Source organism: Macrotis lagotis, chromosome 7 (genome assembly GCF_037893015.1).
Source record: "Macrotis lagotis isolate mMagLag1 chromosome 7, bilby.v1.9.chrom.fasta, whole genome shotgun sequence".
Lineage (NCBI taxonomy): Eukaryota > Metazoa > Chordata > Mammalia > Peramelemorphia > Peramelidae > Macrotis > Macrotis lagotis.
Genome location: NC_133664.1, coordinates 222,514,995 through 222,527,933, shown reverse-complemented (window position 1 = coordinate 222,527,933; position 12,939 = coordinate 222,514,995). Strand labels below are relative to the sequence as shown.

At 34.9% G+C, this 12,939-nt stretch overlaps 1 protein-coding gene across 13 annotated transcripts in view; it reads left to right on the top strand.

The window, feature by feature from the left end:
- The window catches only part of ERC1 (ELKS/RAB6-interacting/CAST family member 1), a 436,241-nt gene that overhangs the window by 191,051 nt on the left and 232,251 nt on the right, over positions 1 to 12,939 (top strand). For all 13 annotated transcript variants that reach the window (XM_074195002.1, XM_074195000.1, XM_074195006.1 and 10 more), the window contains 2 exons: positions 226 to 366; positions 8,265 to 8,458. In XM_074195002.1, the coding sequence (XP_074051103.1) occupies positions 226 to 366; positions 8,265 to 8,458 (335 nt within the window). The remainder of the gene's footprint in view (positions 1 to 225; positions 367 to 8,264; positions 8,459 to 12,939) is intronic.

The following is a 12,939-nucleotide window of genomic DNA, read 5'->3' as shown; positions in this document are numbered from 1 at the left end:
TGCAGCTAGTCTTAGATTCCCCTTGATTTTAGATTAGATTTAAATTTAACATGATTAAATTTGAATTCAACATGGAGAAAAGTTGACTTTTCTAATGATCATTCTTTGCTTTTTAAACAAGAATACATTTGTTTATATCAGTTGAGTAAAGCAGAATTTATAGACATGGCATACATTTTGAGACCTCTGGTTATTATTTATATCAGATATCTGGGTTCTTTTTAGGCTTCACTCTTGGACCTCAAGGAACATGCTTCTTCTCTGGCTTCCTCAGGACTAAAGAAGGATTCAAGGCTTAAGACACTGGAGATTGCTTTGGAGCAGAAGAAGGAAGAATGTCTGAAAATGGAATCACAATTGAAAAAGGTTTTTAAAAAATGCCCTGTCTTCTTGTCTTGTTGAAATTGTAGATGAGTTTAGGAACCTCTGGTAAGATTAGGTAAAGCACTTTAATGATCCCAGAGCTTTAAAATGCCATGTTCCTCTCCCAAACTATCTTTATACTCTGTATATGTGTGTGTGTGTGTGTGTGTGTGTGTGTGTGTGTGTGTGTACAAATGTGTTCATGTGTGCACAGTTGGGAAGGAAAGGAAAAAATAGAAAAAAGTTGCAATGCATGCATAGTATTATAATAGTGCCATCTTCTAGCTCTGTTCCTTCCTAATCAGTAACCTTATTAAAGTTCAGGTTCTCTAAGGAGTTGTGTAGTGTAGTGTGAAGAACACCACTAGAAATCAGGAAACATGGTTCCTTAGTCTTTTTGTTCATGGGCTGTTTTCTGGCCTTCTTCTGTTTGATATTTAGTATTTGTTTTAATGCGTACACATAGAAATACTTATTAAATAACATTATGTGCCAAGCACTGTTCTGAGTCCTAATTATATAAGAAGAGACAAAAGACAGTTCCTGCCCTCAAGGAACTTACAATGTAATGGGAGAGGCAACCTGCTAACAAGCAGATACAGAACAAGGCTATACAAGATCAGTGGACAAAATTAGCAAAGCAAAGTCACTGGAATCATTAGTGAAGGTTTCCAAGAAAGTGTGATTTAAGATAGTTGGAATTTAGAGGGAGTGAGGGAAGTAAGAGGATCAGGGAGATCAACACAGGGACTTAACCAGAAAACTAGAGATGGAATGTCTTGTTCTGAAATGGCTGTAAGACCAATATTGCTCTATTAAAGAGTATTATGTCTTGGGGACACAGACGAAGTGATATTCTGCATGCTGGACTGATCATAGACTCATTTCCCCATGTGTTTGTACCATCTTTGTGAGCAGGAGCTGTCTTGCCCCTCTGGTACATAGTCTGAACCTAATAGCTACTTACTAACTGAATGACTGAAAGTAAATAACATGTCAATGAGAACTGGTACATTTAATTCTCAAGGTGTGACAGCATTTGATTTAACCAAGCTACTCAGCCCAATTTAGATAAAACACACACACACACACACACACACACACACACAAACACACACACACACAAACACACACACACACATTTTGATTTTTGTGGGGCGATGGGATTAAATGACTTACCTAAGTTCACACAGCTAGTAAGTATCAAGTGTCTGAGGCTGAATTTGAACTCATGTCTTCCTGACTCCAAGACCCATACTCTATTCACTGAACCACCTAACTGCCCCTAGATACAAATATTCCTTATTACTCTTAAGTTTTTTTTGCATCTTTTTATCACCTTTCTGAATATCCATGATGGAGAAGAGTAAGATTATTTAGGAATTTTTAATTTTTGTGTTGTGTTATACCCTATATTATTATTAGCAGGGGTTATCTCATTGGTCTTGATATTCTTTCTGTTCAGTAAATGTTTATTGAATTTAAAAATAATATGAATATTATTTCTTTAAAGATATATGTCTTTCAGAAGTACATTAGTTAAAATATTTTAATGTTTCATATTTCTTTAATTTTTTCCCTTAAATTATTTTTTCCAATTACATGCAAAATAGTTTTCAACATTCATACATTCTCAAGTTTTTAACATTCATACATTTTTCTTCTACCCTCCCTTTTACTCCCCAGGACAGCAAACAATCTGGTAAAAGTCATACATGCTCAATCATGTTTAACATATTTCCGTATTAGTCATGTTGTTAAAGAGAAATTAGAACCAAGACGGGAAATAAAAACAAAAGTAGTTTTAAAGAATGAATATAGTATGCTTTGCTCTGCATTCAGAATGCATGGGTTTTTCTATAACATTTTCTTTAACAGGCATTTTCTATAACAGGCCTCTCAGGATTGTTCTTGATAACTGAACTGCTGAAAGGATTTGCATGCAATCATAGCTGACCATCTCACAATGTTGCTGTTAATGTGTGCAGAGGTGTCATTCTGCTCATTTAATTCAGTATCACATGTTCATACAGGTCTTTCCAAGTTTCTTTGGATGATGTGATATCAATAATAAACATTTATGCACCAAGTGGTATAGCATCAAAATTCTTAGAGGAGAAGCTAAACTAGTTGTAGGGAGACACACACACACACACACACACACACACACACACACACACACACGAAAACTATATTGAGGGGGACTTCTCCCTCTCAGAATTAGATAAATCTAACTAAGAAGGATGTTAAGAAGATGAATAGAATTTTAGAAAAGTTAGATATGATAGACCTCTGGAGAAAATTGAATGGGGATAGAAAAGAATATACATTTTTTCCCTGTGGTGCCATTTATTCTTTATTTATTAATTTATTTTAGGTTTTTGCAAGGCAAATGGGGTTAAGTGTCTTGCCCAAGGCCACACAGCTAGGTAATTATCAAGTGTTTGAGACCAGATTTGAACCCAGGTACTTCTGACTCCAAGGCCAGTGCTTTTTCCACTGCTCCACCTAGCCGCCCCTGTGGTGCCATTTATTAGGGCATAAAGACTTCCAAATCAAATGCAGAAAGACTTAAATATTAAATGCATCCTTTTCAAATCATGATGCAATGTAAATTATATGTAATAAAGGGTCATGGAAAGATAAGGTAAAAATTAATTGGCAACTAAATTGCTTAATTTTAAAAGAATGAGTGAATCAAGCAACAAATTGTAAAAATAGTAAACAGTTTCATCCAAGACAGTGAGACATCATATCAAAACTTATGGGTTGAAGTCAAAGTGGTTAGTAGGGGAAATTCTATATCTTTAAATGCTTATATGAATGAAATAGAAAAAGAGGAGATTAATGGATTGGGCTCAAAAATGAACAAATTAAAAATCCCTAATTGAATTCCAAATTAAATTCTGAAAATCAAAGGGGAAATTAATAAAATTAAATGTAAGAAAACTATTGAATTGAGTTGATTTTATGAAAGAAAACAATAAAATAGATTAAAATTTTGGTTGATCTGATTCAAGAAAAGAAAGAAGAAAACCAAATTACCAATATCAAAAATAAAAATAGTGAACTTAACACTAATGAGGAGGAAATTATAGTACTAATTCAGAGCTATTTTGCCTAACTGTATGCCAACAAATCTGACAATATAAGTGAAGTGAATGAATGCAAAAATATAAACTACCTAGTCACATAAGAGGAAATAAAATACTTAACCTCATTTCAGAAAAATGAAATTGAAGAAACCATCAATAAATTTCCTAAGAAAAAATTTCCAGGGCTAGATGTATTTATCAGTGAATTCTACCAGACATTTAAAGAACAGTTTCAATTCTATATAAACTATTTGAAAAAATAGATGAAGGAGTTTTGCCAAATTCCTTTTATGACACCAGCATGGTACTGATATCTCAACCAGAAAGAGCCAAAACACAGAAAATATAGACCAATCTACCCAAAGAATATTGATGCAAAATTTTAAATAAAATTTTAGCAAAGAAATTTCAACTAGTTATTACTAGGCTAATGTAGCATAATCAGGTAAGATTCATGCCAGATATGCTTAACACTAATTCAATATTAATAAAACAATTAATAAAATTGACCACAGTAAGAAAATTAGTAGAAATCATATGATTAGATCAATAGATGCTTAAAACCCTTTAAAAAAATAGAGCACCCATTCCTATTAAAAATACTAGAGAGCATAGAAATGGAGTTTTTCTTAAAATGATAAGCAGTATCTACCTAAGCCATCAGCAAGTATTAAATGTAATGGACATAAACTAGCAGCATTTCCAGTAAGATCAGGGTTGAAACAAAAAAATGCTCATTATCCCCTCTGTTATTCAATATTGTATTAGAAATGTTAGCTTTAGCAGTAAGAAAAGAAAAAGAAATTGTAGGAATTAGAATAGAAAATGAGAAAACAAAATATTTCACTATTTCAGATGTTATAGTTTGAGAAACTTAGAAAATCGACTTAAAAGGTACTTGAAACAATTAGCAATATTTAGTATAGTCATAGGACATAAAATAAATCCACATAAATTGTCAGCATTTACATATATGACCAACAAAGCCCAAGAGCAAGAGATAGAGAAATTCCATTTAAATTAACTGTAGATAACATAAAATATTTGGGAATCTACCTCCCAAGACAAACCTGGAAACTATAGGAACACAATTATAAACTACTTTTCACACAAATGAAGTGAAATCAAAACAACTGGGAAAATGTCAGTTGCTCATGGTTAGGCATAGCTAACATAATAAAAATGACAATTCTACCCCAAAGTAAATTACTTATTTGGTGCCATATTAATCAAACTTCCAAAATGCCTCAATTCCTTCTGCTTTCAGTTCTTTCAAAGGGGGAGTGACATACTGAGTTAATATTTAAAGGATGGAAAGGAATTATACAAGCAAGGTAAGATTGCAGATAGAACCATGGTTTTGTCATGATTAATGGTTGGCTTCACTGACTAGTTCTAAGGGTTATGAATCTAGAGCTTAGACATTGTCTCAGAGGCCATCTGATACTAGCTCATTTTAGAGGAGGAAACTGATGCCCAGGGAAGTTAAATGACTTGCCCATAGACTCACAGACATTAGAGGCTGGATCTGAACTTAAATTGTCCAGTTTTGAGCCTCCCTTTCTCAGAGAAACACTTCGAAAAAGCTCTCTACTGTGTGTCTTTACTTCTCCTTCACTCACTCTCTACTAAGTCATCTACAGTCTTTCTTTGGACCCTATCACTCAACTGAAATTAATCCTCACAAAGTTATCAATGGCTGATGATCTTCTTGACCTATTTACAATCTTTGCTGCTGTCTAACCTCTTTCTCCTGGACTTTGATAATATTGACTTTATCTATTCTCTAGCTGTCTGACTATTCTGAGCCTTCTTCTCTTTTCTTTCATTTAGTGACCTTTTCAGATCCCCTGAATTCCATTAGCTTTTGTTCTTAACTAATATCTACATTTTTGTAGTTGGGGAAAGGCCAGCTTCTGACAAATGAAAAGTCATAATAAAAGCAGTTATTATCATTATTGTTAATTTAGTCTTCTAATGATATTTTATTTTTAATGTTGGTAAAAAGCAGCTTCTAAAATCTAGAATGTATTATAGAGTTCTATTAATATTTTATTTTGTATTATAAAACTCAAATGAGAAAGGAAAAAAGGGAAAGAAGAGAGTAGACAGAACTAGAGTCCCCCTTTTTTTCTCAATTGGTCTCAGGTCTTTTTACTTCTCACATCTCAAGAGAAGTTTTAAAGTTCTTACTTTCTCTCTTAGCTTCAGGCTGTCATTGAACATTTAAACCCTTTCATGATCTGTTGCCTTCTAATCCCCTTATATATTTCTTTCCTCTTTGTGCTTTTTTTATTTTTGCACCAGAAAGATTTAATTTGGTTTCCTTGAATGACACAGATACCAGTATATAGTTCAGGTTTTGTGCCTCATGATACATAAATGGATTATCATTATTTGCAAAAGTTAGGGATGGTAAGAAAAAATTCAGATCAAATTATCAAGGTAATACTTTCTGAAGTCCAAATATAACAGTTTTAGGACATGTAAAGTGATAGGTTAGAGAACTTTTTTTTCTCCCTTTTTTTATTTTTCAATTTTAATTATAGTTATTTTTTGTACAAATGATTTTTTATACATTACTAAAATGCTCTTTTTTAAGAGTAAACATAATACCCTCTCCCCCCCCAAAAAATATAGACCCTCATGAGCAATAAAGTAAAGAGGAGAAAAATTAAAATTAAAAAAATAATGATGGGGAAGCTACGTGGCACAGTGGATGGAGCACCGGCCCTGGAGTCAGCACCCTAGCTCAAATCCAGCCCCAGACACCCAACAATCACCCACCTGTGCAACCCCGGGCAATCCACCCCAACCCCACTACCCTGCAAACAGCAAAATAAAATAAAATGAAGATGATGATGATGATGATGATGATAACAACAGTAATAGGGGTGGGCAGAGCACCTCCCCAGAGTAAGGAGCATCCGGGTCCAAATCCAACCCCAGACACCCAACAATCTTTGGCCCCAGGCAAGCCACCCAACCCCATCTGCCCTCCAACCCCCCCCCCCCCAAAATAATAATCATCATCATAATAAATGTGTTTCAGTCTTGTGTTCCAACTCCACCAACTCTGTCACAGGTGGATCACATTCTTTAGGATAAGTCCATCAAAGAAGCTACTTCCAAATTTTTCCACTGTTGTCATTGCTGATCACAACTCCCTCCATTCATACTTTCCCACTCCTATATACTATATTTTCTCTCTCCTTTCATTCTGTCCCTCTTCTTAAATGTGCTGTAGGTTAGCTGAATAGCACAGCAGACTGATCACTGGCCCTGGGGCCAAGAGGCCTGGAGCCCACATACCACCCCTTAAGGCCCAGCATCCACCCAGCCCTGTGGTCCCGGACAGGCTGTCCAATCCCATCCCCTTACAAGAAGTAAAAAAGAAAATGTGTTGTATCTGACAACTCTCCCCCATGGTCTACCCTCTCTTCCATCATTCACATCTCCTCCTCCCCCTGTCCCCCTTCTCTCCTTCTTACTCCAGAAGTCTATACCCCATTGAGTATATATGCTGTTTCCTCTCCTAGCCACCTCTGATGAGAGAGAAGGTTCTCATTCCCCCCCCTTGCCTTCCCTCCTTCCATATCCTTCCAATAGATCATTGTAATTAAAAAAAAATCTTATTTATGAAATATCTTAGCATATTCCACCTCTCTTTTCTCTTATTCCCATTACATTTCCCTTTTAGTCATTGACTCCATTTTTACAATATATTATATTATATATTATATCTTATACAATATATTATATCTTCAAATTCAGCTCTCTCCTGGGGCTGCCTCTGGGAGGCTGAAGTTTCTTCACTCTGGCGGCCGCCTCTCCAACCCCGTGGAGCAGAGCCTTTCTGCTATTTTCCAGGTTACCTTGGGCTGGAGAATTGCCTTATTGGATCCCTCTGTGGGTTCTGTCTCTTGAAGATTTAGTTAGAGTCCTTATTTTATAAGTTTTGAGAGAGAGCACCTAAGAGAGGCTCTTCTCCTGTCGCCATCTTGGCTCTGTCCCCTCTGTGCTTTTCAATCCAACCATAGTGATTTTCCATTTTCCACCTTGAAGCCTCTGAACAGGGTCTTCCTTACTCCTGGAATGTTCTTTTTCTTCACTTCCATCTCTTGAAGTCCTTGATTGTTGTTTTTAAGATTCAGCTCAAGCATGATCTTCTACAGGAGCTTTTTTCTTGACTCTTCATACTCATTTTCTCTATCCCACATTATCTTGCATTTACTTTCTGTGTGTCTTTATAGACTGCAGAGGTATGTAAGGTCTCCCCTGAGAAGAAAATTGGGTTGTATAGTGGATTGCAGTCTGAGTCTGGTATTACAAACTGATCTCAGACACTTAACTGTGTGTCCCCAGGCAAGTCATATGACCTCCATTTGCCTCAAATTTCCTCATCTGTAAACCTATCAGGGATGTTGGGAAGAACAAATGAAATAATATTTGAAAAACTCAAAGATCATTGCCTAGCAGAGGCTTAAAAAATCCCTACCTTCTCTCTCTCCTTCCTCTCTCTTCCCCTCTCTCCTTCCCTCCTTGCCTTCCTTCCTGCCTGCCTTCCTTCCCTCCTTCCCTTTCTTCCTCCCTTCCTTCCCTCCCTCCCTCCCTTTCTTCCTCCCTTCCTTCCTATCCTCCCTCTCTCCTTTTCTCAATATAAGTTTCTTGCTAGTGGACTTGCTCATTTTTCCCTTGTTTGACAATGCCTGACACATATCAGATGCTTATTAAATACCTATTTTTTGATTGATTACTCTGTGTGTATGAATGTTTATAATATACTTTGCAATTCTTTACTTTTAGGCACATGTGGCAACTTTAGAAGCCAGAGGCAGTCCTGAGATGAACGATCGACTCCAGCAGTTAGAGAAAGAGATCACCCAGCATAGGGATGAATCCAGTAAGGCCCAGGCAGAGGTAGATCGTCTCCTGGAAATATTAAAGGAGATGGAAAATGAGAAGAATGATAAAGATAAGAAGATAGCTGAGTTGGAGAGGTAAGAATGGAAGTTGCCTGATGAAGTCAGAATAGTTAAATTGTGAATTTATAACTTTTTTGGGGGGGTGAATGATGGTGGGAGGTTAATTTAGGTAATTGGTTTTAGTTATAACACTTCAGTTCTTTACCTAACTTTACTACTTTCCGTGTCAGTCATGTTGGTGCAAGTTGGTACTCTTTTTCCTTGTAATTTATTAGAAGTTGCCTCATTGGTGAGCAAAATAATGAGATAATGACATTATTTTGTAGACAAAAAGGTGGTTAAAAATTCAATAGTTTAAACCTTGGCCATTGAGTTTACTAGGAATTTCTATAATTGATAGCCCAAATATTAGAAATATTCACTGTTGGAATAGACTTTATTAATTTAACTAACTTTCCAGTGATTTTTTTAATTCTTGAACTTTTCAAAATGATAGATATGCAAGCAATTTTATTGATGTAGACATTACAGTTGATGATTTAAAAAAAATTGAATAAGATTTTGTGGACGTTTGGCTTTAAATCTAAAATTTCCATTATTAGTTTTGTTTCTTAATCCTACCCATTGAACTCAACTAGAATTTTCATTGCTATCCTCTTTGTTCTTGGAATATTTGAACACAAAGAATTGTCCTGCTTCTTGACCCTTTCTTATTGCATTCTTCACTTGTGTTCATAAAATTTTTAATACCAGTTAATACTAATTATACTAAACGTTTCAACATCTTCGACTGGAACCCATTCAAATGAAGAAGTTAATAGATGCCAAAAATCATTTGAATAACTTTGAAATACTGCTAAGGATTTAAAACCACTAGTATGTATAGTTAATATTGTCTATTTTTAGCAGTCATTTTTTTCATTACTTTGAAAGGTACTGGAGTGATTTATTTTCAGTTATTACAATGCCCACTTAAGTAGCTAACACATGAAATTGCCTTCTGTATTAATAGCTTTTAGTTCGATATATTTGCAACCTATCAAACTGTATTTTCAAAACTATAGTTACCTGAACTGTCCAAGGAATAATATTTCTTTGATTTTTTTTCTTAGTTGTGTGTGGAAATTGTTGTCATATTCAGACTATTGCCAAATATTTATCAAGTAACTTTATGAAAAGGCATTTTGATTTATTCATGTCCCCATCTTAGCATGTAGGAGTGGAGATTATGTTTAGAAAGTCTCAATGTGGGGCAGCTAGGTAGTGCAGTGGATAGAGAACCAGCCCCATTGCCTTGCAAAAATGAAAGAAAGAAAGAAAGAAAGAAAGAAAGAAAGAAAGAAAGAAAGAAAGAAAGAGTCTCACTGTGCCATTTTTTAAAAAATGACACAACATTGCTTGAAAGCTTATTCCTTTTCTCATCTCTTTACTTGTAAAAAAGAAAAAAATAAATCCAATATTTCACCTTGTGCTTCCTTTGGGATTTAGATGTAATTTTTAAAAGGAATAAATAGTAGTTTATAGCTTAGAATTATGGCTATTGAGCAGTATTTATTAGCCATTACAATTCACCTATCTGAGGAAAAACTAAAAATTGTCCATTCTTTATTCAGAATATGACTTGAAAGTCTTCTAAAACTGTGGACTCTTTTGTCCTTGTAGGCAAATGCTGATACATTTTGATAGCATATAATCAAATTTTTTTTCACCCTTAAAAATTGAAATTTCTATATTCCACATTCATGTAATTTCTGGTTTCATATAGGAACTCAAATGGGAAATTTTAGAAATGTACAAGTACAGGAGACTTTATAAGATAAACTCTTTGTATGTGAGGAAGTTGAGACAAGGGTAAAATGATTTGTCTTTAATTAGTCATTGGTCTAACAAGGATTAATAATTCAGGTCTCCTTAATTTTAGATTTGTTCTGTTTCCATTCCATAAGACCATGCATTTTTTTGGCTCGAGTTAGTAACAGCTATTTTTCAGACTTTTTTCTTCCTGTATGAATCTGTACCTTGATTCTAATTAAGTAGATTGCTATTTATATATATCAATATATAGATATATATGAATGTGGTTTTTTTGTGACTCAAGATTTTGTCTGTTCTAGAGAAGTCTTAAAAAAGACTGTTTAAATTTTTTAAAAAATATTTATTTAATGCAAATTAATTGGGAAGAAGACTAAGACTGTGTACTTTCTGTTGCCTGTTCCATTATTTAAGTGCATGTGTGGCTGTCTTTTTTTTTTCTTCAAACCAAATGCTTTTTGTATTGCCATTGCACTTTTTCTTATGTTACTATGACTTTTTCTATAATTCATTGTTTGAAGTTCCTCCCCTTTTCTTCCACTGGTTCTATTCTTGATGTTTTCCCCTGTCTGTTAGCCATTCTGTTTCTCAGAAGGATAATCTTCCACACACTGTCTCCTCCATAGCAGGTATTGGTATCCATTGTGAGGAGAGTTTGTTTCGGATATGCTAGGAAAGCGAATGTTATATAAAGTTTCTAATTCAGAATTGCTACTTTTGTTCTTACTCGTGCTGGTGTTTAAATAGAATAAAACAGAATAAAAGAGCCACCAGCTAGGTTAAATAAGTCTTTATCTTTTCCTAATCCTTTCATAATTTTATATCAATTCAAATGCATGCTACAGTCTACTGTGGTTTAAAAATTTCCAACTTTGGTTGTCTTCATTCTTTTTTATTTTTTTACACTTATTTGGTTATACTTCTTTTGTTGTGTTCCTTCAGTGCCACACTGGACTCTTTCCAGTTACGTTTTTTTTTTAGATTTTTCAAGACAGTGGGGTTAAGTGGCTTGCCCAAGGCCACACGGCTAGGTAATTATTAAGTGTCTTGAGGTTGGATTTGAACCCAGGTACTCCTGACTCCAAGACCGGTGCTCTATTCACTGCGTCACCTAGCCGCCCCTCAGTTACATTTTCAATTATCAAGGTTAGCTCACTTGATGTACTTCATTCCTTTAAGGCAATTGTTTCTGAGTTGCTCACATTACTCTTGGAGTGCTAGACTGTTCTTAGGAATAAGAACATTTTCATAACATATCTTTAAAAAAAGGAACTGTGTTGTCTGTAAGTACTAAAAATGTTTAGAGTTAATTTTTGTATTTATAATATTTTTTCCATATCAGCAAGTAGTTGACCCACATTACAATGTGCATACCTTCAGAGAGAGAGCACTGAATATTCCCTTATTTTGGATGACTTCATATAATAGATATTTTCTTATGGTATATTAAGAGCAAGATTTATCTGCCTCCATTTTATCAATTATCAATTTTACATATAAGTGTAAATGCCCATGCCCATTTTTTATAGTTTTACCATAATTAAAAGAAAGTAAGATTATTTTTTAAAATAAAATATAAAATGATGTTTTAGGATTATAGATTTAGAGTTAAAACTGATCTCGGTACAAACCCCAATTTTGTAGAGGAGTTAACTGAAATCCAGAGTGATGAAGTGACCCAGAAATAATGTTGACCTTGAGTCAGGAGTACCTGGGTTCAAATCTTGCTTCCATGACATAGCCACTGACCCTCTACCTTTATTATTCCCCTCCTAAGAATATTTTAGGGCTACAGGAATAGTATTACTCATTTTTTTCATCTTCATCAAGCATTTGTTAAGCAGCTACTATGTCCTTGGTATTGTGCCAAACAGAAATGACAGCCCCTCCTCCTGCGAAGCTCGCATTTTTTTTTCCTCAGGGAAATAAGGTATGTAAAGAGAAATTTATAAGAATAGAGTAAAAAAAACCACAATAATATCCAGCTTTGGGGACAAAGAGTACTAGCTTCTAATTGGATCAGGGCTTGAACACAAGCAATACTTCAGCTTAGCCTTGAAGAAAATTAGAAATTAAATGCAGTAATGGAGATGAAGGAGTACTTCCTAGGGATAGGAGCCTGCCTGTGCCTAGGCATGGTCAGAGGAATGTCTTGTATGGAAATAAACCAATTTGTCTGGTCTCTAGAGCACATGAGAAAGAAGAATGTTCAGTAGGTCTGAAAATGTAGCCTGGAGTTAGATTGTTATGGTCTTCAAATACCTAACAGAGGAATTTGTACTAGAACTTTTTGAGCCAAGGAGTGATGTGATCATGCCAATGCTTTGCAAAGATCACTTTTGGCTAAGAGGATAGATTAGAGAGGATACGGACTAGAGGCAGGAGGACTAATTGAGAATTTCTTATAATAATCCAGAGTATGCATGGTAAGGGCATATACTTAAACAGTGGTTTATGCATAGAAGAAAAGCAGAAAAGTGCAAGAGATATTGAATAGATATACTTGGCAACTGAATGGGCCTAAAGGATGAAGAAGGAGGAATTTAGAATTTTATGGTGAGTGACTGCATGATTGAGAGGATGATGGAGCCATCAACAGAAATAAAGATAAAAAGAAGAGAAAGTTTGAGGGGAATTGGAATGGTTTGGAGATGTTGGATAAGGCATATTGAATTTGTCTGTGGAATATCTAGTTGACATATCCAGTTGTTTATTGTTGATGCAGAGTTGGTACTGAAGCTAGA